The sequence below is a fragment of the Paroedura picta genome, chromosome 15 (assembly GCF_049243985.1).
Source record: "Paroedura picta isolate Pp20150507F chromosome 15, Ppicta_v3.0, whole genome shotgun sequence".
Taxonomy (NCBI): Eukaryota; Metazoa; Chordata; class Lepidosauria; order Squamata; family Gekkonidae; genus Paroedura; species Paroedura picta.
Window position 1 is genome coordinate 29,602,151 of NC_135383.1, and position 27,691 is coordinate 29,629,841.

A 27,691-nucleotide genomic window follows, 5' to 3' on the forward strand; every position below is an offset into this window, starting at 1 on the left:
CCATTTGTAAAAGCAGCTTCAAAAGGGGTCTTTCAGGTTCCATTACAATACAAATCTAAATGGAACAAAACAGTCAAACACCAGAGAAAGCTGCTTACAGGATAGCCATGAATGGAATCACAAACCTCCAATGCGTGCAACTGCATCAGCTGTAATTAGTGATACTTCTGGCAGCTTTTATTTTAAGCTTTAATCCTCCTATGCTTGTAGGAAAACAGCAGCACACACACACACACTTTTAAATCTGAGACTAGGCCCAAAAGGAAGTCAAGGAAGTTACCAGGTGTTGTTTTTTATGAATGAAATGTAAATGTTATGGATGTTCTTGTATTGTTTACACATTTTATGTAAACCGCCCTGAGCCTCCAGGGAGGGCAGAATATATAAATATAATAAATAAATAAAAATATCTAATTGCACTGATTATTGTTTATATCTATATTTACAACTTTATCACCCCTGCAGTTTGGAGCCAGCTTTTGGAAGGTTATCCGGAACAGGTCCCTTTGTTTGCACACTGTCTCCCCCTACTCTGCAAGGAGAAATTTCTTTTAAAATAACTAAGGCCGTGGTCTCCAACCTTTTTATCACCAGGGACCTGTCAACGCTTGACAATTTTACTGAGGTCCTGGGGGGGGGTAGGCTTTTGCTGAGGAACGTTGCCGCCGCCTAAGCCCCTGCTCCACTTGCTTTCCTGCTGGCGCCCCGGACTTCCTGCTACCCAAGGAGGGCAATGCCAGCAACTGCTGTGCAGTGCCACGCCAAGGGGGAGCCCCAAGCATGGTGGCTGCTGGAGAGCACCAAAGGTGAGCCAGCGGCAGAGTGGCAGGGCAGCCCCCGAGGCAGCCCCCAGAGAGGAGGACGAGGAGGAGCTGCGGCCCGGTTCCGACTGATCCACGGACTGGTACTGGTCCCCGGACCGGGGGTTGAGGACCACTGATCTAAGGGATAAAAACGTTGATACTAACCTGGAAAATCTCAACCGAAACATCAGTGTGCTTTTGGTGCACCCAAGGTGCATTGCAGTATGTTGGGGTTTGTGTTAATTTGGGGGGCAGTAGAGGGGCTTTCTGTGAGCTCCGGGCCTTGAGAGGTGAGGAGAGGGGCATTCTTTGGACTAGCATCTGCAGGGCACTAGGCTGCAGAAGGCCCCTAGTGATCTCTGGGCCACCCTGGCAAATTCCAGACCTTGGATAGTGAGGAGAGGGGACTGCTGCAACTCTAAAACAGCCCATCTTTACAGTGAAAATTACTTCTCAATAGGTTTCACGTGGACTGGCGATCCCAAGCATCCTATTCCATTGCAGAAAACCTGCTAATTAAGCCACGGTTCCACTTCTGAGTGGCAGGTCACTTCTAGGGGGCCTGGCAGGGAGGCACAGCCAGCTGACATCACTTCCAGTATGCCTCAAAGCCTGAAAACATTTTCAGGTACGCCTCCACAGTCAACAGGGTGAGAAGGGCTGTCCTAAGCACTGTGTTAAAATAAAGACTACTACTGTGCTACAGACTCCTGCACCTTGGATGCAACAAGTTCTACTCCCACAGTCACTTTACCTCAAAGTCCTTTCAGCAAAACGTGCTATAGGAACCCACACAACAAAGCTGGAACTGCCCAGAACAGTTGAAAAAGAATAAATGGAGAAAACTGCATTTCAGAAGAAACAACTGATGCATCTTTCAACCCCCTGTGTGGATCCTGTGTGCAAAGGAGTGGCCTTTTAGGACCAATGTTTTTGAACTTTAAAGCAAAACGTGTAACGGTGCAATCCTAAACAAAGGTCCCTGTCCTAAGGCTTCCATGGATTCCACAAGGGGGTAACTCAGATAAAAGAGTCCTCTCTTGCCTCCCACTTCTTACCTGTTGACATCAGATTGCTCACAGATGCAAATTCCATAAAGGTGTTGTAGTTAGGCAAAAAGTTGTGTACCGAGACTTCATCTACTCCACACCTGATGTCCGCTTCCTCACAAAGATGCCGGAAACAGGACATCGCAACGAGCACTGCCTCCGTGTCTGGACTCCAGAGAGACATGTACAGGGCAACCTCCAGCTTGGTCTGGGCTTGGCGACAGATGGGTGTCCCACTGCAGCCCACCATGCTCTCCTTGGGAAACAGAACAGTGGGCATTACAATGCATGAAGAGGGGGAATGATTCTTCAGAGACACAACCGTGTGCTGCCGTGATGCCACTCCCTGAAGATCACAGTCAACAGCCCAATCATGCAGGGGTCCCAGGGAAAGGCTCAGAGCTCAGGCACGTTCACATACATCCCAGTTCCTACTTCACTTCCTGGTTTGTAATGCAGGCTGTTCATGGAAAGGTTTAAGAGAGAAGAAGAGTCGGTTCTTAGATGCCGCTTTTCCCTACCCGAAGGAGTCTCAAAGCGGCTTCCATTTGTCTTCCCCTTCCTCTCCCCACAACAGACACCCTGTGAGGTGGGTGAGGCTGAGAGAGCCCTGATATTACTGAAGAAGAAGAGCTGGTTCTTAGATGTCACTTTTCCCTACCCGAAGGAGGCTCAAAGAGGTTTCCAGTCGCCTTCCCATTCCTCTCCCCACAACAGACACCCTGTGAGATGGGTGAGGCTGAGAGAGCCCTGATATCACTGCCCGATCAGAACAGCTTTATCAGTGCTGTGGGGGGCCCAAGGTCACCCAGCTGGCTGCATGTGGGGGAGATCAGAATCGAACCCGGCATGCCAGTTTAGAAGTCCGCACTCCTAACCACTACACCAAACTGGCTTGACAGCAGCCAGGCAGGCAGCCTTCCATCACCCCTGGACTGCATTCCTTTCCTCCAGCCTCAAGACAGTTCACTTCCAACAGTTCCAAACATAAAAGAAAAGCAGAGCCCCATTCACTCTCCCCACAGCCGGAAAATGACTGCGGCTTAAACCCCACTAAAAGCTCACAAATAAAAAGGCCTTACACTGCCTCCCAGAAACTTCTAAAGACCATGTCCCCTCCTCTGGTGAGAGTTACTACAGAAGTTGATATCAAACAAGTCACCTGAACAAGGAAACAACTAGAAAGTAGCCCCAAGAAATCAGTTGCTGGAGAACGGGAGATTAGAACATCAATGAATCACATACTGCATTACTGTACTGTACTGGATCACTTGGAAAGCCAGGCAAAAATATAAATTAAGAAATAAGGATCATGCCCCACTGGATGCCCCCCTGGGGTTGAAAAGTCTGCACCCTTGTTTAATGTACTGGCCACTGTAATGAACTCGCTTACTTAATTTTTAGTTCCCTGTTCGCACTGAAGCAAAAGGTAAATTACAAACTTTATAAAAGTCACACAACACAAGCACTTCAACACAATAAAAATGCAACCAACATTTGAAGTATAACCTTCTTCCCCTTTAGAAAATTACCCTCCTAAACAATTCCATTTTGCACATGACTAAGCAATCTGACCTCCCCAGGGATATGTCAGTGTTGTTGTTCTGTTGAAATACTGTTTGGGTTGACATGCTATGTTATGTTATGACTGTTCTCTGACAGATTGTTATAATGTTCTACGTAACTATTTTTACAACGTTCTATGTAAATTGCCCAGAGCCGTATGGAAGGGCGCTATAAAAATCCAAATAAATAAACAAACAAACAAACAATTAAAAAATGCCAACCTGACAAGCAGTATCGGTTCAGGACTCCCTGGAGTTTTACCCACCACCAACTGCCTGCTTTTTGGAAACTGAATTTTATCTCCTGCCATGATAACAGATTTGGTTGGGTGGCTGTGCTGGTCTGAAGCAGCAGAGTTTGAGTCCGGTGGCACCTTTAAGACCAACACAGTTTTATTCCGAATATATGGTGGAAAGGGCTAAGGCAGACCAAATCAGATCAGCATTCCTGGAAGGACCTGCAGTCCTAGATGCATCTCAGTCAGATTTCTGGCCGAGTCATGAGATAGAAACAGTGCTCGTTGCCCTGACGGACATCCTCCATTGCCAGCTGGATCGAGGTGGGTCGGTGCTGCTGGTACTATTAGATCTCTCAGCAGCATTTGACAGTCGAACATAAGCTTTTAGCTCGCCACCTCACCGATGCCAGAATATGGGGGACAGCTCTTCAGTGGCTGATCTCCTTTCTCCAGGGTCGCAGACAGAGAGTAGCAATAGGAGAGAGATCATTAAGCCACCGACAACTTACATGCAAAGTCCTGCAAGAAGCAGTCCTCCCTCCAATCCTCTTTAATATCTTCATACGCCCTCTTGCCCAACTGGTACGGAAGTTCAGGCTGGGTTGCTATCAATATGTAGATGACACCCAGCTCTTCCTCCTGATGGATGGTCGCCCTGACTCTCCCCCAGAAGCACTAGCCAGCTGCCTGGAAGCAGTGACGAGATGGCTCAAGCAGAGTTGCCTGAAGCTCAATCCTTCAAAGACGGAGGTGCTGTGGCTGGGTAGGAAGGGTTCAAGTGAGGAAGTGCGTCTGCCCAACCTGGATAGTGTGCAGCTATCAGTGGCCCACTCTGCCAGGAACCTGGGCGTGATCCTGGATGAAGGCCCACAGCTGGCAATCTACCATCTTCACCAAGCCAAAATATTAGCACCCTACTTGACTGCAGAACACCTAGCCATGCAACAGTCACCTCTAGACTGGACTTCTGCAACTTGCTCTATGCAGGCCTTAACTGAACCTTGATCTGGAAACTACAGTTGGTCCAAAACTCAGCTGCCAGGGTGCTCACAGCAACACCATGGAGGTCCCACATCCAGGCTACCAGTCACATTCCGGATCAGGCTTAAGGTTCTGGTAATCATCTTTAAGGCCATACGTGGTCTGGGCCCAGAGTACCTGAGAGGCCACCACCGGCAACTGGCTAATGATCTCTAGCCTGAAGGAAGCCCACTTGACCTCAACCAGGGCCAGAGCTTTCTCTGTCCTGGCCCCCACCTGGTGGAATGACCACCCAGAGGAAATCAGGTCCCTACTAGAACTAAAACAGCTCTGTAAAGGGAGCTCCTCTGCGAGGCATTTGGAGCTCCTCTGCGAGGCATTTGGTTGAGGTCGACCAGAACCAACAACACCCCACTGGATCCCCGAACCTCCCCCTCATGGATCCATGCACCTGAACTGAACGCCCATGGGCCTGCTGGATTGTTATTCTGTTAAACTTTTATTCTCTTATTATCATTAAAAGGTAAAGGTAAAGGTATCCCCTGTGCAAGCACCGAGCCATGTCTGACTCTTGGGGTGACGCCCTCCAGCGTTTTCATGGCAGACTCAATACGGGGTGGTTTGCCAGTGCCTTCCCCAGTCATTACCGTTTATCCCCCAGCAAGCAAGCTGGGTACTCATTTGACCGACCTCGGAAGGATGGAAGGCTGAGTCAACCTTGAACTCCCAGCCTCATGGGCAGAGCTTCAGACAGCATGTCGCTGCCTTACCACTCTGCGCCACAAGAGGCTCTAACAGATGGTTAATGTAAAGGTAAAGGTATCCCCTGTGCAAGCACCGAGTCATGTCTGACCCTTGGGGTGACACCCTCTAGCGTTTTCATGGCAGACTCAATACAGGGTAGTTTGCCAGTGCCTTCCCCAGTCATTACCGTTTTACCCCCCAGCAGCAAGCTGGGTACTCATTTTACCGACCTCGGAAGGATGGAAGGCTGAGTCAACCTTGAGCCGGCTGCTGGGATCGAACTCCCAGCCTCATGGGCAGAGCTTTCAGACGGCTGCCTTACCACTCTGCACCACAAGAGGCTCTTATTATTATCATTACTATTCTATTATTTCTATTCGATATAAAAACTGAGTTTGATCTACAAGTGCCTTTATGTTTCATGTGATCTGCCCTGAGTCTCAGGAGAGGGCAGCATATAAATGTAATACATAAATATAATTTTTCATACATGTCCATACATCTTCAGATACATTTATTCAACAGTTGGTGACTTCTGTTTCAACGTATCTCAAGAACAGAGCATGTACATGAAAGCTCATACCCAGAAAAAAACTTTCTTAAAGTTGCTGCTGGACTCCAAATTTGCTCTCCTGCCACAATAACTGTTAGAAATAGCAGAAACGGCCCTGCTGATTTTGACAGGAGAAGAAGCTACTCTCCCGCAGGGTGGCTAAGAGCAGCGGGCTCTCATCTGGAGCACTGGCTTTGATTCCCCTCGCCTGCTCCACAAGAAGCTTCCTGGGTGATCTTGGTCCAGTCCCAGTTCTCTCCAAACTCTCACACACCCCTCCTACCTGACAAGGTGTCTGGTGTGAAGGGGGTGAAGAGGGGAAGGTGACTGGAAGCTGCTTGGTAGAGAAAAGTGGGGTATAAAAAACAGCCCTTCATCTGCTCTGCCAAGCACTGCTAGACCTGAAGAGTCACCTGCAGAATCCCCAGAAGCTCACATTGTCGCACACCAAAGCTTCTCACTTTTCAGAGGCCATGCTCTCATGGAAGGTGGGAGAACTGTGTCTGGGCAGTACCGCTTTGCAGTGCAGACAGGGGCTCTCACAAAGGAACAATCCATTCTCCCTATGGAACAATGGCTAACCTGCTTAATTTTCCTGCTTTAAGTCTATGGTTCAGGCCTGTAACTGCAAGCAGGCCTCAAACGGATCTTTCTGTGAAACTGGGCACTTCTAATTAACTGTCTACTGAATGGCCCTTGCAGCCTTTTGCACCTGCAGCAGCCTTGAAGCTCAGTAGCTGGGCCTAGTTGGAAACTTTGAAGGTAAGAACAAATGTAGAGTCCAGCAGGGGCACCTTTGAGACCAACAAAGCTTTATTCAAGGTACGAGCTTTCATCTGCATGCACACTTCCTCACACAATGTTATGGAATGAAAGTAATCCGTTCAAACTTATGGGCAGAGTGATTCAAGTGGGTAGCTGTACTAGTCTGAACCAGCAGAACAAAACAGAGTCCAATGGCACCTTTAAGACCCTGAAGGTAGAATGTGAGAGTAGATTAACATACAGCATAGTGGAAATGATTAAAAAATAAATAGGAAAAAAACAATTTGGATTTGTTTGTATTCACTTGAAATTGAACTGCATGGGAACCATTTGGTGTACAATAAATGTGTCGACAGTAAGAGAACAATGGGCAACTAGATAATCAGTTTCTGACAGCAATCAGCTGAGACCTTGCCCTTCAGACCCCTGCCTGTCCTCTCAAGCATGGAAGCATCTTAAGCATGGTTCGTCATCTTCTTGGAGAGGAGTGACAGTGGAGTGCCCCAGGGATCTGACCTGGGCCCTGTGCTGTTCAACATATTTATGAGTAGGATGAAGGAATAGAGGGAGTTCTTATTAAATCTGCAGATGACACTTAACTGGGGGTGGGGTGGGGGGAGCAAACACACCTGAGGACAGAATCAGAATACAAGATGATCTTGATAGGCGAGAGATACTGTTTACATGAATCATAGAGTTGGAAGGAGCCATACAGGCATCCTAAAGCATCCAAGAAAAGTGTGCATCCAATCTTTGCTTGAAGACTGCCAGTGAGAGGGAGTTCACCACCTCCTTAGGCAGCCTATTCCACTGCTGAACTACTCTGATTGTGAAAATATTTTTCCTGATATCTAGTCTAGTAGTATGTTTTATTACGGTCATAGACCAGCATTAGATGATACAAAAACATCCATTAAAACCAGGAATTAAAACATCTTAAAAGTTAACAATAGAAAATAGAATAAGGTAGATAAACACAGCTGTCCAGACGCTTCGCAGAGTTTGTTTCCCAGCACACATCTGGGAAATTGAAGTCACCCATGATGACAAGGTCCTGCCGCTTGGATATTTTCTCAAGCTGCTCACAAAGTGCAGCATCCACATCCTCTCCTTAGTCAGGTGGTCGGTAGCAGACACCAACCACCACACTGTTTGTTTTCCCCTCGCTTATTTTCACCCAGATGCTTTCCACTGTAGATATGCTCTCCTTCACTAGAATTTCCTGACAGTTAAGCCCTTTCCTCACATACAGCGCCACTCCTCCACCTCTTCGATCTATTCTGTTTTTTCTGAACAGTTCATATCCATCCACCATTACATTCCAGTCATGAGAATCATTCCACCAAGTTTCTGTGATGCCTACTAGATCATACCTTTCCATCAGCATGAGAAGTTCCAGCTCTTCCTTTTTATTGCCCATGCTTCGGGCGTTAGTATAAAGACATCTGAATCCTTTTACTTTTGGTTCCCTATGAGCTGGCCTTGCCGGTTGGGCTGCCTCCAATCGTTTTCCTTCCATACACTCCCTATGCTGATCGTCTCCTTCCACTAGTGGCTTTAGTTTAAAGCTCTCCTGATGAATCTCCCCAGGTTCCTGCCAAACACATTCTTCCCCAGTTTCGATAAGTGCAGTCCATCAGGTGCTAGTAGGCCTTCCTCAAGAAAACCTATCCCATAGTCCCAGAAACCAAATCTCTCCTGCCGGCACCAACTACACAGCCAGTGATTCACCTCCATTATCTTCCTCTCCCGACGCATTCCTCTTCCCTTGACAGGCAAGATTGAAGAGAATACCACTTGTGCCCCCATTCGCTTGAGTTCATGAACTCATCTTTTTCAGCCAAGCGCCTGATTGTTCATTATCCTTTTTACCACCCCGATGCCCAACATATCATTGGCCCTAATATTATTAATCTGATTGATTTTACTTACTGAGAGGGGAACCAGGGGGTCTGCTATTTTAGTCTTGATTCCTAATAATAGGGAAGAACTGGTAGATGAGGTGGAAGTAGTGGGAACACTTGGTAGCAGTGACCATGTGCACACCCCCAGCAGGCATTCCATGTGCTTTTGGAATTTTCAGTTGTGGGAAAGAGAAAAACTTTACATAGTCGGATGTATAGACTGGACTTCAGGAAAGTCGATTTTAACAGACTAAAAGGTATGTTGGGTAGAGTCCCGTGGTCAGAAGGACTTAGATGGGATTCCAAGAGGGCTGGGAGTTTCTTAAAAGAGAGATACTGAAGGCTCAATCACAAACAATTCCCTTGAGAAGAAAACATGGAAGGAGCCTAAGGAAGCCAAGGTGGCTCCATAAGCAGCTGTCAAATGATTTGAGGAATAAAAAAGAGTCATTTAGGAAATGGAAGGAAAACCTTCTTACCAAGGATGAGTATAAACAAATAATAAATGATTGTCGGGAGAGTGTTAGAAAAACTAAAGCTCAATATGAGCTTAGGCTAGCAAGAAATGCTAAACATAGCAAAAAAAGGCTTCTTTAGTTATATTTCAAATAAGAAAAATAGTAGGGACATGGTAGGACCATTGCAAGGACAAGAACTATTTCTCCTCAGTCTTCTTTTGTGAGGGAAATATTGCTCAAAGTTGCAAAACCGTAACACAACACGGGGATGGGAACGGTGGCCTAAAATCACTGTTGGGACAGTCCACGACACCTAGTTTCTTTAAATGAAACAAAGTCTTCAGGACCAAATGAACTGCATACAAAGATACTAAAAGAAATTGCAGATGTCATCTCTGAACCTTTGTCCATTATTTTTGAGACTTCTTGAAGAACAGGTGAGGTGCCATTGGAGGCAGGCAAATGTTGTTTCCATCTTCAAAAAATGGAAAAAGGAGGATCCGGGTAATTATCGACCCGTCAGCTTGACATCTGGAGCTGGCAAAATTTTGGAACATATCATCAAACAGTCGGTCCTTGAGCAGCTGGAACAGAGAACTATGATTTCTAAGATTCAACATGGGTTTCACAAGAGCAAGTCACGTCAAACCAACCTTATCTCTTTTTTCAAAAAAATGACTAGCTTGCTGGATCAGGGGAATGCTATGGACATAGTTTACCTGGATTTCAGTAAAGCTTTTGATAAGGTTCCACATAATATTCTTGTTGAAATGTGGTAAAATGTGGTATGGATTCTAGTTTTGTCTGGTGGATCGATAACTGGTTGACAGATCACACCCAAGGGGTTCTTTTCAATGGTTCAGCATCTTCTTGGAGAAGAGTGACAAGTGGAGTGCCCCAGGGATCTGTCCTGAGACCTCTGTTATTCAACATATTTATAAATGATTTGGATGAGGAATTGGAGGGAGTACTTTATTTATTTATTTGTTTGTTTGTTTGTTTGTTTGTTTGTTTGTTTAGATTGCCACCTATTTCTTTACAACTCTGGGTGGTTTACATTGAACATTCTATAACTTACATGGAACGTTATACAGACGGTAACATCAAAGCAACTTTCAGTAAAGCATCAAAAGATTACAATACCACATTTATAATATAAATAATAATTAACAGTAACATTGGGAGGATTAATTATTTCAGTCATGGCGGGGGCGTCGGGGAGGGGGTACCAGCAGGTGTTCTGAGTCGGTTGGCCTCAAGCGAATGCCTAGTGGAAGAGTTGGCCCTGCGGGCCTTGCAGGTGGAAGAGCTGACCTTGCAGGAACTGTGGAAGTTCGGGCAGGGCTCTGATCTCTTCAGGGAGCTCATTCCACCAGGTAGGGGCCAGAACCGAGAAGGCTCTGGCCCTTGTTGAGGCCCGACACGCTTCTCTGAGGCCAGGGATCTGCAGCCAGTTGGAGGTGGCGGAGCATAAGACTATTTTGGGGGTATAGGCAGGGAGGTGGTCTCTCAAATACAAATATTAAATTTTCAGACAATACTAAACTGGGAGGAGTAGCAAGCACAACAGAAGACAAAATTAGAATAAAGGATGATCTTGATAGGCTTGAAAAGTGGGCTAAACTAAATAAAAGGAAATTCAATAGGGACAAATGTAAAGTTCTGCATTTAGGTAGGAAAAACCATATACACCCACATAGGATGGGGGATTCTTGTCTTGGCAGTAATATGTGCGAAAAGGGTCTAGGAGTCTTAGTAGACTATATATTGGACATGAGTCTGCAGTGTGACTTGGTTGCTAAAAAGCCAAATGGGATTTGGGGCTGTATCAAACGGAGTATCGTGTCCAGATCACGTGATGGTATCGTTTTACTCTGCTCTGGTTTGGCCTCACTTGGAGTACTGTGTTCAGTTTTGGGCTCCCCAATTGAAGAGGGATGTAGACAAACTGGAGCATGTCCAGAGGAGGGCAACAAAGATGGTGAGGGGTTTGGAGACCAAGATGTATGAGGAAAGGTTGGCGGAGCTTGGTCTGTTTAGCCTGGAGAGGAGATGACTGAGAGGGGATCTGATAACCATCTTCGAGTATTTAAAAGGCTGCCATGTCCCAAATGGACAGACGAGAACCAATGGGATGAAATTCATTCAAATGAAATTCCGTCTAAACATCTGGAAGAAGTTCCTGACAAAGCAGTTTCTCAGTGGAACAGGCTTCTGTGGTGGGTTCTCCATCTTTGGAAATTTTTAAACAGGTAGCCATCTGATGGACAGGCTGATTCTGTGAAGGTTCAATGGGGTGGCAGGTTACATTGGATGAGATATAGGGTTGTGAGTGTCCTGCATAGTGCAGGGGGTTGGACTCAGGAGGTCCCTTCTAACTCTATTATTCTATGATTCTATGATTCTACATGGGACTTTAAAAAAAGAATCCCATTTTGTTTCATGCACTGTCCTACGCTTTCATCTTGATCTCTTGTTTTGCTGGAACTCTGATCCTTTGGGATTTTTTAGGTCTGACCACTTGAATCTCTGCTTATGCTCTATGGACTCTGCCACTCAACTCTGTAATCTTCTTTTGTTGAGTATAACTGCTAAAAAGAAATATTAAAAACCTTTCTTATTTTCATTATTAGTATTAAACTTTTTTGTGCACATTTTTTAAAAAATCAAAAATATTTTTAAGATTTGTATATTTCTTAAAAGAGCCTCTTGTGGCCCAGAGTGGTAAGGCAGCAGACATGCAGTCTGAAGCTCTGCCCATGAGGCTGGGAGTTTGATCCCAGCAGCCGGCTCAAGGTTGACTCAGCCTTCCATCCTTCCAAGGTTGGTAAAATGAGTACCCAGCTTGCTGGGGGGTAAACGGTAATGACTGAGGAAGGCACTGGCAAACCACCCCGTATTGAGTCTGCCATGAAAACGCTGGAGGGCGTCACCCCAAGGGTCAGACATGACCCGGTGCTTGCCCAGGGGATACCTTTACCTTTTTATATTTCTTAAAGTGTCAGTAATGGGATCCCCTCCAATGTCTTGTCACTCTATCTTTGTCTTTCACTGAGGTGTCTCTGCTCTGGATAGGGCTGAGACTCCTTGTTTAACTCCCTGATAGACCCCAAAACTGCATTTGGTGTTTAGGTGGCTAGGGAGCAGTTCAGAGATGGTGGCAGCGTACCTTATAGGAAGGGTGGGATAGCTAACCTTCCTGCTTTGTAATTGAGTCTGCCTCAATTGAGAAGGAATGTCACCCAAGGGGGTGTTTGAGGATTCAGCCCTCCTCGAGGGTGACGTTCTAAAACACACCCCCCCTCAAAAAAGTCCCTCCATATGGAAGCCTAGGGAGCAGGAGCATTCCAGCATGAGAACCCCACCACCAGCAGCACTGTAGCCTGGTGTGGTACAGACTGTCCAGAGACAAAACATCTGCCAAGTGTCTGAGCTGCACCCCTCTAACAAACCTTCTACTTACCATGCAGATACTGCCCTTGCTCTTCCTGAGTATAGCGCCTGGGGTGCACCGCATCATCTCTTCGTGGTCAAGAGAAATTTGATTAGTTCCACCTCCAGTGATGTCACAGCCCATACCATAAAGGAAGAGGAAGTGACAGGAACTCCTATCTGATTGCTAGAGAGAGGGAAAAATAAGAATTAAGAAGTCACATTATGTAGGGAAGATAAATGAAACTGTAATAATTAAAGGGAAAAACAAAATAAGTCAGGACCTCTTTGAAGCCCTAGAGCATTTTGAACCATGAAACAGGATACGTAATGCACAAGTATCACAGACGATTTCAGTGGAAGAACAAGATGAGGCTAGAAAGCAAATTCCCCAAATGGTAAGTAGAGGGGGACTTGGGAGAAAGTCTGTTCTACTTCTGGCAAACAGGACAGAGGCCTGGAGCTCCTCAGCATCTGAAGCCTTTTTCTGAAGGCTCCTTAGGCCAGCTCTGCTGAGCAGATTGGCTGGAGGCAGACCCCCTCGCCTTCCCCTTTAGTCACTTTGGCCATTCCCTTAACTCATGCAGCTTGCTCTGCCTGGCAGCCCCATATCCCCAAGTCCTCTGTGCCACAATTCAACTAATATTTTGTTTCCCTTTCTTTCCTTATTTGTTTGCTCTTTAATATTATGCTGTTATTATGACAACTGGGGTTAGAGGAGAATCATAGAATCATAGAGTTGGAAGGGGCCATACAGGCCATCTAGTCCAACCCCCTGCTCTACGCAGGATCAGCCCGAAGCATCCTAAAACTTCCAAGAAAAATGTGTATCCAACCTTTGCTTGAAGACTGCCTGCTTCAAAACCTGCTTAGGCAGCCTATTCCACTGCTGAACTACTCTGACTGTGAAATTTTTTTTCCTGATATCTAGCCTATATCGTTGTACTTGTAGTTTAAACCCATTACTGCGTGTCCTCTCCTCTGCAGCCAGTAGAAACAGCATCCTGCCCTCCTCCAAGTGACAACCTTTCAAATACTTAAAGAGGGCTATCATGTCCACTCTCAACCTCTTTTTCTCCAGGTTGAACATTCCCAAGTCCCTCAACCTATCTTCATAGGGCTTGGTCCCTTGGCCCCAGATCATCCTCGTAGCTCTCCTCTGTACCCTTTCAATTTTATCTACGTCCTTCTTGAAGTGAAGCCTCCAGAACTGCACACAGTATTCCAGGTGTGGTCTGACCAGTGCCGTATACAATTGGACAATTGGACAATTTTCTCTCCTATTGCAACCCTCTGAACACGATCCTGGAGGAAGGAGATCAGCCATTGAAGGGCTGTCCCTTGTATTCCAGCATCGATGAGGCGGCGAGCTAGAAGCTCATGATCGAAGTGAGGTCTACAGAACTGCACACAGTACTCCAGGTGTGGTCTGACCAGTGCCGTATACAATGGGACTATGACATCTTGTGATTTTGATGTGATGCCCCTGTTGATACAGCCCAAAATGGCATTCGTCTTTTTTACCGCTGCATCACACTGCCTGCTCATGTTTAGTTTACAATCCACAAGTACCCCAAGGTCTCGTTCACACACAGTGTTACCTAGAAGCATATCCCCCATCCAGTAGGTATGCTTTTCATTTTTTCTAACCCAGATGCAGAACTTTATACTTATCTTTATTTAACAATTTATTTAATTGTTCTCATTTGCCAATTTTTCCATTGTGTTCAGATCTCGTTGAACTCTGTCTCTATCTTCTGGAGTATTTGCCAGTCCTCCCAATTTGGTGTCATCCGCAAACTTGATGAGTAGTCCCTCCACCCCCTCATCTAGATCATTAATAAATATGTTAAAAAGTACCAGACCGAGCACCAAGCTCTGAGGTACCCCGCTACTCACCTCCCTCCAGTCTGATGAAACACCATTGACAACAACTATTTGAGTGCGGTTCTCTAACCAATTCCCTATCCACCTAACTATCTGGAAATCCAGGTTGCAGTCCTTCAATTTATCCATCAGAACATCATGGGGAACCTTATCAAAAACTTTATTAAAATCGACATCAACCAAATTTCCACAATCCAGCAATCCTGTTACTTGGTCAAAAAAGGAAACCAAGTTGGTCTGACAGCAAATCCATGCTGACTTCCTTGGATAACCAAATTGCCCAACAGATGTTTGCAGATTGCTCCCTTTAATATCTGCTCCATTGTGCTGCCCTAGCCGGGCACACGCAGGGTTAGTGCAAGGGCAAGCACGGTTACCGAGTCAAGAAAGTTCAAAAAGCATACCAGAGAGTAGTCAAAAGTCCAGTCCGGGTCTTATCAGGAATTGTTAGCTAACGAAGTCCAAAGGAGAACCGAAAGTGTTGTCGTTTATCTTTGCCAAGATCAAGCCGGGATTCAGTCAGGCAGAGCTTCGCCGAAGCGTCGGGGAGCAGGAAACCAGTAAAGGCAACGGGTGGACATGTGCACAAGGTTGCAGCCACACTGGGAAGCACTTCTGCTGTGCATAAGAACAAGCTGAGCTTTCACACCAAGTGGCTGCACATGGCACTCAGCCTTCCTCCGATGAATGAGTCCCGCTTGAGCCCAACCTAGCCTGTTGCTTTAGCCTAAGCCGAGCACTTTGCCTGCGTGTTGCCGATGTTATCCTCCTGCATTCCCTCCTGCGCTCTGGAGATGAGTCTGGGCTGTTCAAGGGTGTTGCTGCAGGCTGAGGTAATGCTGGTGCAGAGGGCATGGTGCTCCAGCTCCTCCACTTCTTCCTCCAAGGGAGCTGGCAGAATGAGCTCAGGCAGTGGTGCAGAGGCACCCTCTGGAGACGGGGCCATGGCACCATCCCGCCTCCCAGGGCCCCCCTCCGCAGGGTCAGGTCCTGGCTTGGCAGGGTAGTGGCAATTGAAGTTCCTGACCAAAGCTGGTGCGTGTATGCTGTCGGCGGGTTCCCAGGTGCGTTCTTCGGGTCTGTATCCCTCCCAGTCTACCAAATACTGAAGGGCCCTCCGACGCAGCCGGGAGTCTAGGATTTGCCGGACTTCGTATTCCTCATCTCCTTCAACCAACATAGGAGCGGGAGGGGTTGACAAGGCCGGCCAGGAGCTATCTGGCAGAGCGGGTTGCAGTAATGAGCGGTGGAACACTGGGTGCATACGATAGGTGCGGGGTAAGAGTAGACGGAACGCCACAGGGTTGAGCTGTTCGGTCACTTCGAACGGCCCTATGAAGGGAGCATCCAGCTTCTTGGACGGTCGACTGGTCTTGATGTGCCGGGTTGACAGCCAAACTTTGTCACCGACAGCTAAAGGTGCCCCCGTGATCTCGAATGCATCTGCTTGGGTCTTGTACCGGTCTTGTGCCTCCTGGAACCTGTTTATCAATACCTGGTGTTGCGCTTGCAACTCGTCCAGATCAGCGGCTGCCCGGGGAACGATTGGTGGCACAAGGGCATCAGGCAGGAACCGGGGATGATATCCATAGACGGCTTGGAACGGGGTCATCTGGGTAGATGTATGGGTCGCATTGTTATAAGCGAATTCGGCCAATGGGAGCCAACGTGACCAGTCATCCTGTTGATAACAGACACAGCACCGTAGGAACTGCTCTATAATCCCATTGACTCTCTCGGTTTTACCGTCTGTCTGGGGGTGATGTGTGCTGGAGAGGCTAGACTTGGTTCCCAGGGCGGCATGCAGCTCATGCCAGAAGCGGGAGGAGAACTGTACGCCACGATCCGTTACTATGTGATCTGGGAGGCCACGGAGCTTGAAGATGTGGACCATGAACAGACAAGCTGTCTCCCGAGCCTTTGGCAACCCTTGGCGAGGGATGAGGTGCGTCATTTTGGAAAAGCGGTCCACCACTACCAGAATGGTGGTGAACCCTTTTGAGGCAGGCAGGTCGGTTACGAAGTCCATTGTGAGTTCTCGCCGGGGTCCAGAGGGCGGAAGCAGTGGTTGTAATAGTCCTGCGGGCTTACCAGGTGCGTATTTGGCCTTTCTACAAATCGGACATCTGCCTTTACTCGGGGCCACCAGAAATATTGGGTTACCAGCTGCAGGGTCTTGTACTGGCCAAAGTGTCCGGCTGCTGGGTCATCGTGGGTTGCCATTAGAACTTGGGTGCGAAGGTCAGCGGTTGGGAGTACTACACGATCCCGATGGTGTAAGAGACCCTGCTGGATGTGGTACTCTGATCATTCCTCAGGGTGTTCCTGGAGCCGCTGCATCCGCTCCTGAATCCATGGATCTTCAGCCTGTCGATCCTGGATCTGTTGCTGCAGCTCAAGCCGGTCTGGCAGGGCAGCAAAAACCGAAACAGGTAATAGTGGAGGAGCCGGTGTGGCTTCAGTGTCCGAATGATAGTGGGGTTGTCTGGAGAGAGCATCCTCTCTCTTATTCTGGTTTCTGGGGATATACTCAATCCGGAAATCAAAGTGGGCAAAGAAGAGAGCCCATCGGATCTGGCGTTGATTCAGGCAGCGGGCAGACTGGAGGTACTCTAAATTACGGTGGTCAGTGCGTACCTGAACAAGGTATTTAGCTCCTTCTAGGTGGTGGCGCCAGGTCTCAAAAGCTGCCTTAATGGCCAGCAGCTTCCGTTCCCTGATGGTAAAGTTCCTTTCCGCGGGGGTAAATTGTCTGGAATAGTAAGCGCAAGGCCTTGGTGTACCATCTCCTGGACCGGGTTGCAGGAGTACGGCCCCCAGGGCGAAGCTCGAAGCATGTGCCTCTGCCATGAAAGGCTTCTCTGGGTCGGGGTACCCTAGACAAGGTTCAGAGACAAAGCACTCCTTGAGTGTCCGAAAAGCCTGTGCCGCATCTGATCCCCACTGGAAAGGGTGCTTGGTGCTCAGAAGCTGTGTCATAGGGTGAGCCAAGTCCGCATAATTAGGGAGGAAAGTCCTATAATAGTTTGCGAACCCCAGAAACCGTTGCAGCTGCTTTCGGTTCTGGGGCTCCTCCCATTGGAGTATAGCTTGAACTTTGGCTGGATCCACCTGTACCCCCTGAGGGGTAAGACGGTCCCCGAGAAAGTCCATGGTAGTCTGGGAAAAGGAGCACTTGAACAGTTTAGCAAACAGCGCATGATCCCAAAGTCGTTGGAGGACTTGTCTAACATGGTCTGCGTGCTTCTGGCGAGAGCGGGAGTACACCAGGATATCCTCAAGGAAAATGATGACGAACCGATCCAAGAGGTCGCGGAACACGTCACTGATGAAGCGCTGGAACACTGCGGATGCATTACAGAGGCCAAAAGGCATTACGGTGTACTTAAACTGGCCATAGCGGGTACCAAACGCTGTTTTCCACTCATCCCCCTGACGGATGCGAATCAGGTTATAGGCCCCCCGCAGGTCCAGCTTGGTAAACAGTTGGGCCCCCCGTACCTGCTCCAACAGCTCAGAGATGAGAGGTAAAGGGTAGCGATCCTTGATCGTGATCTGGTTCAGGGCCCGATAGTCATGACACATCCTCTACTCCCCACACTTCTTTTTGACAAACAGACCTGGAGCTGAGGTGGGGGCAGTGGACGGACGGATGAATCCTCGCTTGAGGTTTTTTTCCAGGAACTCCTGAAGCGCCTCCGTTCGGGTTCAGAGAGTGCATACAACCTCTTGACTGGTAAAGCAGCCCCTGGTTTGAGGTCGATCCCATGGTCATAGTCTCTATGCGGGGGAAGATGATCTGCTCCTTTCTCCTCAAACACATCCACATAATCACGGTACTCATGCGGAAGTCCGTCGAGGTTGGGTGGAGTAGAGGTGAGGGCGGCATGTATCCAGTCCCAGACAAAGCGCAGGTCCAGCTTCACCCAATCGATGTGCAGGTTGTGCTTGGCAAGCCAGTCCATTCCCACCACCAATGGGAATCGAGGCATGTGTGCAACATCGAATACCATGGTCTCAGTATGTTGTTGCACCTGGAGAAACAGGGGCAAGGTTTCCCATTTCACCCATCCGGCCTCGATCAGTAGCCCATCTATAGCTTCCACCCGTGCAGGAACCTGCTTCTTTGTGATGGGGACCGAGTTCTGGCTCTGGAGGGTGGCATCGATGTCAGACTGCGTGGCCCCGGAGTCGACCAGGGCATGGACCAGGAGTCACTGTCCCTGAGTTAGTTGCAGGCGTACAGGCAGGAGCAATTGCATTAATCCCAGAGCGGCCCCAACGGTTCCTCCCAGGCAACTGGGGCCGGGACCGTCCGGGAGTGGGCGTTTCCCGCTGGCTTAGCTTTTTCAGGACACTGCCCCACATAGTGACCTGCACGCCCTCAGTACAGGCAGAGGTTCTGCGTGCGGCTGTTTTTCTCAGGAGTCCAATCCAGGCCGCATACTGCCAAGTTGCATCGGTTCTCCCGAATCCAGGGGAACAACTGCATGGTAGCGGTAACCTGGGGTAGAAACGGCTCTCCTCGGTTTGGTGGCTCGGTTCCATACCGGACTAGGCGCCGCTCCTCCAGTCGGTTGTCTATCTGATAGCACAACTGTACCAGGTCGCTCATTCTACGGGGCCGGTCCACATGAACCAGCTCATCCAAGACCTTTTCTGAGAGCCCGGCCATGAACTGGTCCTCTAAGGCCGACTCATTCCAGTCCAGGTCTTGGGCCATGATCTGGAACTCTGCTGCATAGTCCCTCACTGACCGGGCCCCTTGGCGTAGCTGCCTCAAACACCGGCTGGCCCGAATCACCTTTTGAGCGTCCCCAAAGGCGTCATCCATTTTAGCAACAAAAGCCTGGAAGTTAGCCAGCTCGGGGGCATCTGCAATTAACAGTGGTGTAGCCCACCGGGCAGCTGGCCCTTTAAGCAGGCTAATGGTAAAGCTGACCTTGGCCTGCTCCGTAGGAAATTCCCGGGGCCAGGCAGAAATAAACATCTTTACCTGGGCCAGGAATGTGGTAAAGGTCTCCCGGCTTCCCTCATATTTTTCTGGAGCCTTGAGAGGGCAGGACAGCAGAGCTGATTGGGCGGCTGCTCCAGCTGCTTGCTGCAGTCCCAACACGGCTGTGGTAAGCTGCTGCACTCTGGTTTCCAGGGCTTGGTTCTGCCCATTCAAATCAGCCACCTGTTGTTCTAGCAGCTGATTGCGGGCAGTCAAGTTGGCTGCTGTAGCTGGGTCCATCCTGGCTGGAGCTGCTGGCTCTGAATTCCAGCCGCAAGGATGGGAGAAGGGTGGCTGCAAAATGTGCTGCCCTAGCCGGGCACACGCAGGGTTAGTGCAAGGGCAAGCACGGTTACCGAGTCAAGAAAGTTCAAAAAGCATACCAGAGAGTAGTCAAAAGTCCAGTCCGGGTCTTATCAGGAATTGTTAGCTGACGAAGTCCAAAGGAGAACCAAAAGTGTTGTTGTTTATCTTTGCCAAGGTCAAGCCGGGAATCAGTCAAACAGAGCTTCGCGGAAGCGTCGGGGAGCAGGAAACCAGTCAAGGCAACGGGTGGACATGTGCACAAGGTTGCAGCCACACTGGGAAGCACTTCTGCTGTGCTTAAGAACAAACTGAGCTGTCACACCAAGGGGCTGCACATGGCACAGCCTTCCTCCGATGAATGAGCCCCACCTGAGCCCAACCTAGCCTGTTGCTGTAGCCTAAGCCGAGCACTTTGCCTGCGTGTTACCGATGTTGTCCTCCTGCATTCCCTCTTGCACTCTGGAGATGAGTCTGGGCTGTTCAGGGGTGTTGCTGCAGGCTGAGGTAATGCTGGTGCAGAGGGCATGGTGCTTGTCTGGCTGGAACCTGGTTGTGGCTCCCTATCGGGACTTGCATCTCTAAGCAGCACCCTGCGGCTTTGCTCTGGCTCCTCTACTTCTTCCTCCGAGGGAGCTGGCAGAATGAGCTCAGGCAGTGGTGCAGAGGCACCCTCTGGAGACGGGGCCATGACATGCATTATCTTCCCCTAAGTGTGGTTCTCTAACCAATTTCCTATCCACCTAACTATATGAAAATCCAGATTGCAGACCTTCAATTTAATTATCAGAACATCATGAGGAACCTTATCAAAAGCTTTATTAAAATCCAAGTAAATGACATCAACCAAATGTCCACAATCCAGCAAGCCTGTTACTTGGTCAAAAAAGGAAACCAGGTAGGTCTGACAGGACCTGTTGGAGACAAATCTATGCTGACTTCCTTGGATCACCAAATTGTCCTCCAGATGTTTGCAGACCACTCCCTTTAATTATCTGCTCCATTATCTTCCCCACAACAGAGGTCAGACTCACTGGTCTGTAGTTTCCCGGGTCATCCTTCCTCCCTTTTTTGAAGATCAAAATAACGTTTGCTCTCTTCCAGTCCTCCAGGACATCACCAGTCCTTAAAAAGGTCTCGAAGATGACGGACAAGGGTTGTGCAAGTTCTCCAGAAAGTTTTTTGAGCACTCTTGGGTGCATTTCATCCGGACCAGGGGATTTGAACACATCCAGTGCAGCTAAATGCCTCTCGACAACCTCTCTGTCCATGTCAACCTGCCACCCAGACACTATCACTTGGCTACTGCCATCTCTAGATGTGCCTAAACCCTTTGACCTGTGGAAAAAAACAGATGTAAAATAGGCGCTGAGCCTTTCTGCTTTCTCTATATCCTCCGTTAGAGTTTGTCCATCCGCACCCCACAGGGGGCCTATTGCCTCCTTTACTTTACGTTTGCTCCTCACATAACTGAAAAATCTTTTCTTGTTACAGTGGGCTTCCCTGGCCAATCTTAGTTCACTCTCAGCTTCGGCCTTTCTGACGATTGATCTACAGTGCCTAGTAACCTGTAGGTACTCTTCTTTAGAGCTCTGCCCTTCCCTCTATTTCCTGAACATTTTCCTTTTCTTTCTTAGTTCCTTTTGAAGTTCTGGGTTCATCCAGATAGGCTTCTTTGAGCTCCTGCAGTGTTTTCCTCTTTCTGGGATAGACATTGATTGAGCATGCAATAGCTCTTGTTTGAGTAGCGCCCACCCTTCACATGCTCCCTTCCCATCCAGCATTCTCGTCCATGGTATAACACTCATCATTTCTCTGAGTTTATTAAAGTTTGCCCTACGAAAATCTAACATCCGTGTCTGGCTACAAGCTTCCTTGCCTCCCCATCTCAAAAGGAATTCTATGAGGACAAGGTCACTTCCCCCTAGGGTCCCTACCTCCTTCACCTCATCCACCAACTCTTGCCTGTTGATCAGTATTAAGTCCAGTATGGCTTAACCTCTTGTGGGTTCCTCTACCATTTGATAAATGAAATTGTCAGCCAGGCAGGTCAGAAAGTTGCATGACTGAGGACACTTCGCAGAGTTTGTTTCCCAGCACACATCTGGGAAATTGAAGTCACACATGATGATAAGGTCCTGCCGCTTGGATATTTTCTCAAGCTGCTCACAAAGGGCAGCATCCACATCCTCTCGTTGGTCAGGCGGTCGGTAGCAGACACCAACCACCACACTGTTTGTTTTCCCCTCACTTATTTTCACCCAGATGCTTTCCACTGTAGATATACTCTCATTCACTAGAATTTCCTGACAGGTAAACACTTTCCTCACATACAGTGCCACTCCTCCACCTCTTCGATCTATTCTGTTTTTTCTGAACAGTTCATATCCATCCACCATTACATTCCAGTCATGAGAATCATTCCACCAAGTTTCTGTGATGCCTACTAGATCATACCTTTCCATCAGCATGAGAAGTTCGAGCTCTTCATTCTTATTGCCCATGCTTTGGGCGTTAGTATAAAGGCATCTGAATCCTTTTACTTTTGATTTCCTATGCGCTGGCCTTGCTGGTTGGGCTGCCCCCGATCAGTCTCCTTCCTTACACTCCCTATGTTGAATGTCTCCTTCCCCTTGTGGCTTTAGTTTAAAGCTCTCCTGATGAATCTCCCCAGGTTCCTGCCAAACACATTCTTCCCCAACTTCGACAAGTGCAGTCCATCAGGTGCTAGTAAGCCTTCCTCAAGAAAGCCTATCCCATGGTCCCAGAACTACACAGCCACTGATTCACCTCCATTATCTTCCTCTCCCGACACATTCCTCTTCCCTTGACAGGCAAGATTGAAGAGAATACCACTTGTGCCCCCATTTGCTTGAGCTTCCTCCCTAGATCTTGATAGTCGTTTTAATAGGAGTGAGATGGTATTCACGGACATGTCATTCATTCCCACATGGAGCATCACAATTGGGTAGCGATCCGTAGATTTGAGGAGTTTGGGCAGCCATTCTGAAATGTCTTTAATTTTCACCCCTGGCAAGCAACACAACTCTAGGGTTAGCGGGTCGGGCCCAGCCACATGATGATCCATTCCTCTTAGTAGGGAGTCTCCTATTACCAGTACTCTCCTTTTTTTTTCTTCTCATCTCCATTATCTTCTATCCCCGTGGCCTCTTCACTTTGTCTTATATCTTGTTTTGGTACCTCTTCCCTCGTTGACACTTGCACCTCCTCTGCAAGGGCCTGAAATCTATTGTGGAGCTCCAAAGGCCCCAAGAACCGTCTTGTTCTACGCCATCGAGTCTTTTCCCTAACTGTCTGAAGTGGTTCCGTAATGAGGTCAATCCCCTTATCCTCTTCAGGACTGGTTGTATCTTCTTTATTCCGAGTTGCACAGCTCTGGTCTATGAATTCCTCCCCTTTCTTAATTTGGGTCAGAGTAATAATCCTCTCTTCTAAGCCCCTAATCTTTTCCTCCAAGAGTCTTACCAGCTGACACTTGGAGCAGATGTAGTCCATCTTGTCTTCAGGGAGGATGGCAATCATGTCACACTCACTGCAGATGATGGGTTGAGTGTCCTGGAGGTCCATTGTAATTTCTAGGCAGTGCAGCTACTAGGGAAATATAATATACTGATTCTAATTGCTAGGCCAAGAACCCTAGGCTAAGAGTTGCAGGCCAATAGCTCTTTGTCTCTCGCCCTTCGGCTCGCACCAAAGGTTCTCGCCTCTGGCGAGGAACAGCCCTTTTTAATCCTCCCAGCAATCACCCAGTAATCACCTCACTCAGAACCACAATAGCTTCACCTAGTCAGCAGCAGAATTTCCCAGCAGCTCTCTCCACTTGCTCCAAGTTGTCTGAGCTCTCCCCTCCATGTTCTAGACTTACTCTTAGTTAAATGTATTGGCTACTCAGATAAATGCAAGGTACAGTTCCTTCTCTCCAATCAGGATCCAGATACAATTGGTAAAGTGGCTAAATTCTTACAAATGGCAATTAAGCTGCGTGAACTCAAGAACTAATTGATTGTATTCTGATTTATTTTTATGCCAATAAAGGTGGCTGTGGTTGTTGTCCTTCCTTGCTTCCATGACAAAGGTCAGAGTAGAGCAGCATTCATGTTTGATGATCAGCATAAGAAATTAACCTCTGTGCTGCTTGTATTGTATTAACAGGGGGGTTGCCTAGAAAGATGGAACTCTAAAAGGATATCTCTACTGTGTCCTCGGGCCATGCATGCATATGCAGTCCAAGAGCACTGTCATTTCCCCAGTTTTACACCAGCTTATCGAACTTCATGTCTAAGGCCTGAACAAATGTTGTACCTCCTGCATGGAGACTGGTGAGCCTAGGGAGACAACGACCCCCCTCCCATGGGCAGAATGGAAGCCACAATCCTGCTCCTGCAATACATACAAGTCTGTGCATTATTAAACTTTAAGTAGCCCCCATTTATTTATTTATTTAATAGATTTTTATGCCACCTTCCCATACGGCCCAGGGTGGTTTAAATGGAATGTTGTGGGATACATAGAACATCATACATTAAATAACAGTCACAACACAACATATCAATAGAAATTCTAACAATATAGGTTTAACAGATTAACACAATTAACTCATTGATCATTTTTAACGGAATAACTTTAACAGAACCGTTAGGGAGGTCAGAACCATGCAGATTATGGAGGGTCTGACCTGAGGAGGATCACTGGATGTCTTTAGGTCAGATTAACCTCAGTAAAACGCCTGGTGGCCCTGTGGAATTTTTCTGCATGCTTTTTGCAGGCCCAGTGGAATTCTGGGAGTTCAACCAGGGCCCTGATTAGGCTTGTGCAATTTGGCTGCCAAAGCAGCCATTTCCTCCGGGCGCAGCCAGCAGAGTTCCGCGTCTGCATGGTTGCGCCCGCTGTCGCGCCACCACCCATGCCACCCTCCCCCCCCCCCACGGTGCGGCTGAGCCCGGAGAGAACGGCCGCTTCGGCGGCCAAATCGCACAAGCCTAGCCCTGATCTCTTCCGGGAGCTCATTCCACCTGGTGGGAGCCAGTACAGAGAAGGCTCTGGCCCTTGTTGAGGTCTGACATACTTCTTTGGGGCTAGAGATTACTAGCCACTTGGCAGTGGTGGAGCGAAATGATCTTTTGGGGGTATGGGCAGAGAGACGGTCTCTCAGGTACACTGAGCCCAGACTGCACATGGCCTTGAAGGTAACTACCAAAACCATACGCCTAATCTGGAATTAAATTGGGAGTCAGTGGAGCTGTTGAAGTACCAGCTGGATGTGGGATCTCAATGGTGTATTTGTGAGGATCCTGGCTGCTGCATTCTGAACCAATTATAGTTTCCAGATCAAAGATAAGGGTAGGCCTGCATAGAGCGAGTTGCAAAATTCCAGTCTAGAGGTCATTTAGATTAGCAATCCCCAACCTGTGGGACATGGGCCACATGTCGTCCGTCGACTAATTGGAGGTGGGCCCTTTACTTCATCCCCCCTAGCCCTTTACAACACACTTTGGGTGTCATTGTCTCCCATCACTCCCAAATGGGACTATCTCGTTGCAGAGAAACAAGCTCAGGGTTCCCACTGATTTGTCATTGTCATGAGTTAAAATTTCCATGAGAATAAAATGTTCCTTAGGTTCATTGTTGTGGCGTGTCTGTATCTTATTCTGAAGGGATGTTTAAACATTACCATAGCGATCAGAGAGTGTTAGGGCAGTGGTTGAGAGTAGAGGAGTAAACTACCCCCCTCCACCGGGCCTCAGTAAAATTGTCAAGCGTTGAGTGGTCCCCGGTGATAAAAAGGTTGGGGACCACTGACTTAGATCACTGTGGCTAGGTGTTCTGGGGCTAAATAGGGTGCTAGTAGTTTGGCTTAGCATAGGTGGTAGAAGGCCTGCTGTGCTACTCTTTGACTTGCACCTCCATAGAGAGGGAAGCGTTGAGGATCACACCGAGGTTTCTGGCAGAATGGGCTACTACTAGTCACACCCCATCCAGGTTGGGCAAGCACACTTCCTCGCTTGGTCCCCACCTACCCGGCCACATGACCTCTGTCTTTTCAGGGTTGCGCTTCAGACGACTCTGCTTGATCCACTTTGTCACCACTTCCAAACATCTGCCTAAAGCTTCTGGGGGAGAGTCAGGGCGGCCATCCATGAGGAGGAAGAACTGGATGTCATCCACGTATTGGTGGCAGCCCTGCCCAAACCTCCACACCAGCTGAGCAAGAGGGTGCATGAAGTTGTTAAATAAGAGAGGGGAGAGGACTGCTCTCTGTGGGATTCTATGGGAAAATAGTGGGTCTATCCTAACATACAAAGCAACTGCAGGGAGAGTGAATAGTTCCTGAGAGAGGAGTCAACTTTTCCTGGCGAGCAAAGGGCCATGGCTACAGGCTCAAGAAAAACAGTAAGCCATTTTATGGTTTTATCACCTTTACCAAGCAAGAACGTTAAAGAATGGCGGCATACAGTCGAATTTCATCATCCTTGAGACCCATCCACTATAACAAGAGAAAGGAGGGGTGGGTCAAAAGCATTCACTCACCTTGTTTTTCAGAAGAAATTTGTTCCTGCAGATCAGGATCTCCCGCAACCACTTCAGAATTTCCGTGCTGCTGAGAATCTGGTTGGTTGTGAGTCTCTTGCAAATACAAAACAGCATTTGGGAACTGCGGGAACAGAAGGTTAGAAATCAAAGGTCTATTATTCTAGTCTCTACGAGAACATCAAATTACAGTATCTTAAACAGAGAATTAATTTCAAAGCAACGATGGGATCTGTACAAATGCTCCAGCCCTACAAGGGATTAACCCTGTCTAATATGATCAATATCCCTTTGTAGCAGTAGAAACAATGCCCAAGATCCATGTATAACAAAACCCATGAGTAGATTCAAGTCGGTAGCTGTGTTGGTCTGAAGCAGCACAACAAAACAATATCGAGTGGCACTTTTGGGCCCAAGAAAGATTTATTCAGGGCATGAGCTTTCGAGCGCAAGCACTCTTCCTCAGACTATGAACTGACCATCATGATAGTGGGAATATATAAGCAAAAGCACCCAAATACAGCCATATAATTCTTTGCTAAAACAGCCAATCAGTCCCCTTGTTTTCAGTTGTAGTTCACAAAACCATAGGAGAAATAAAACTGTATGTTAGTGATCAATGGCTTTCACTCCACCATTTGCTGCTGGCCCCATCTGTCTCCATACGAGTGTGCAACTGTGCTGCCCTAGCCGGGCACACGCAGGGTTAGTCCAGAGGAATGCACGCTTGCCGAGTCACCCAAGTTCAGATTAGATACCAGAGAGTAGTCAAAAGTCCGGTCCGGGTCTTATCCGAAGCCTTGTCAGCCCACGTTCAAAGGAGAACCGAAGAGGGAGTCGTTAATCACACCGTTCAGGAATAAATCAAGTCCACAATACCTATTCGTAGTCAGTCTATCAGGGGTCGTCAAAGTCGGGAATCAGTCAGGCAGAGCTTCGCTGAGGCATAGGTGAACCGGAACCGGGTCAAGGTCTTTTGCAAAAGTTCCACCCACATTGAGAAGCACTTTTGCTGTGCTTAAATGCAGACTGAGCTGACAGGCTAAGTGGTTGCACCTGGTACTCAGTCTCCGTCCGAATCAGCCCCACCTGGGCCCCATCTAGCTTCCTCCCTTGCTCTAAGCTGAGCACTTTGACGGCGTGCTGTCAACGCCGTTCATCTGCATTCCCTGCTGCACTCTGGAGATGAGTCTGGGCTGCGAAGGGGTGTTGCTGCAGGCTGAGGTGCTGCTGGCCCAGAGGCCATGATGACTGCCTGGCTGGGACCTGGTTGTGTGTCCCTCTCGGGACTTGCCACTTTAACCAGCATCTTGCTGCTTTGCCCCAGCTCCTCATCTCCGAGGGATCTGGCAGAACAGGCTCTGGCACTGGTGCAGAGGCACCCTCTGGTGACTGGGCCATGACAGAAACATTACTACAAGTAGAGGCTGAGCTGGCAGCTATCTTGTCCTGGGATCAGAGAG

At 48.1% G+C, this 27,691-nt stretch overlaps 1 protein-coding gene across 5 annotated transcripts in view; it reads right to left on the reverse strand.

Annotated features, from left to right (window-relative positions):
• Positions 1-27,691, reverse strand: part of NF1 (neurofibromin 1) — a 365,186-nt gene that overhangs the window by 217,571 nt on the left and 119,924 nt on the right. For all 5 annotated transcript variants that reach the window (XM_077311869.1, XM_077311867.1, XM_077311868.1 and 2 more), the window contains exons 16-18: positions 26,229-26,352; positions 12,525-12,680; positions 1,862-2,108 (exon numbers count right to left, since the gene is read on the reverse strand). In XM_077311869.1, the coding sequence (XP_077167984.1) occupies positions 1,862-2,108; positions 12,525-12,680; positions 26,229-26,352 (527 nt within the window). The remainder of the gene's footprint in view (positions 1-1,861; positions 2,109-12,524; positions 12,681-26,228; positions 26,353-27,691) is intronic.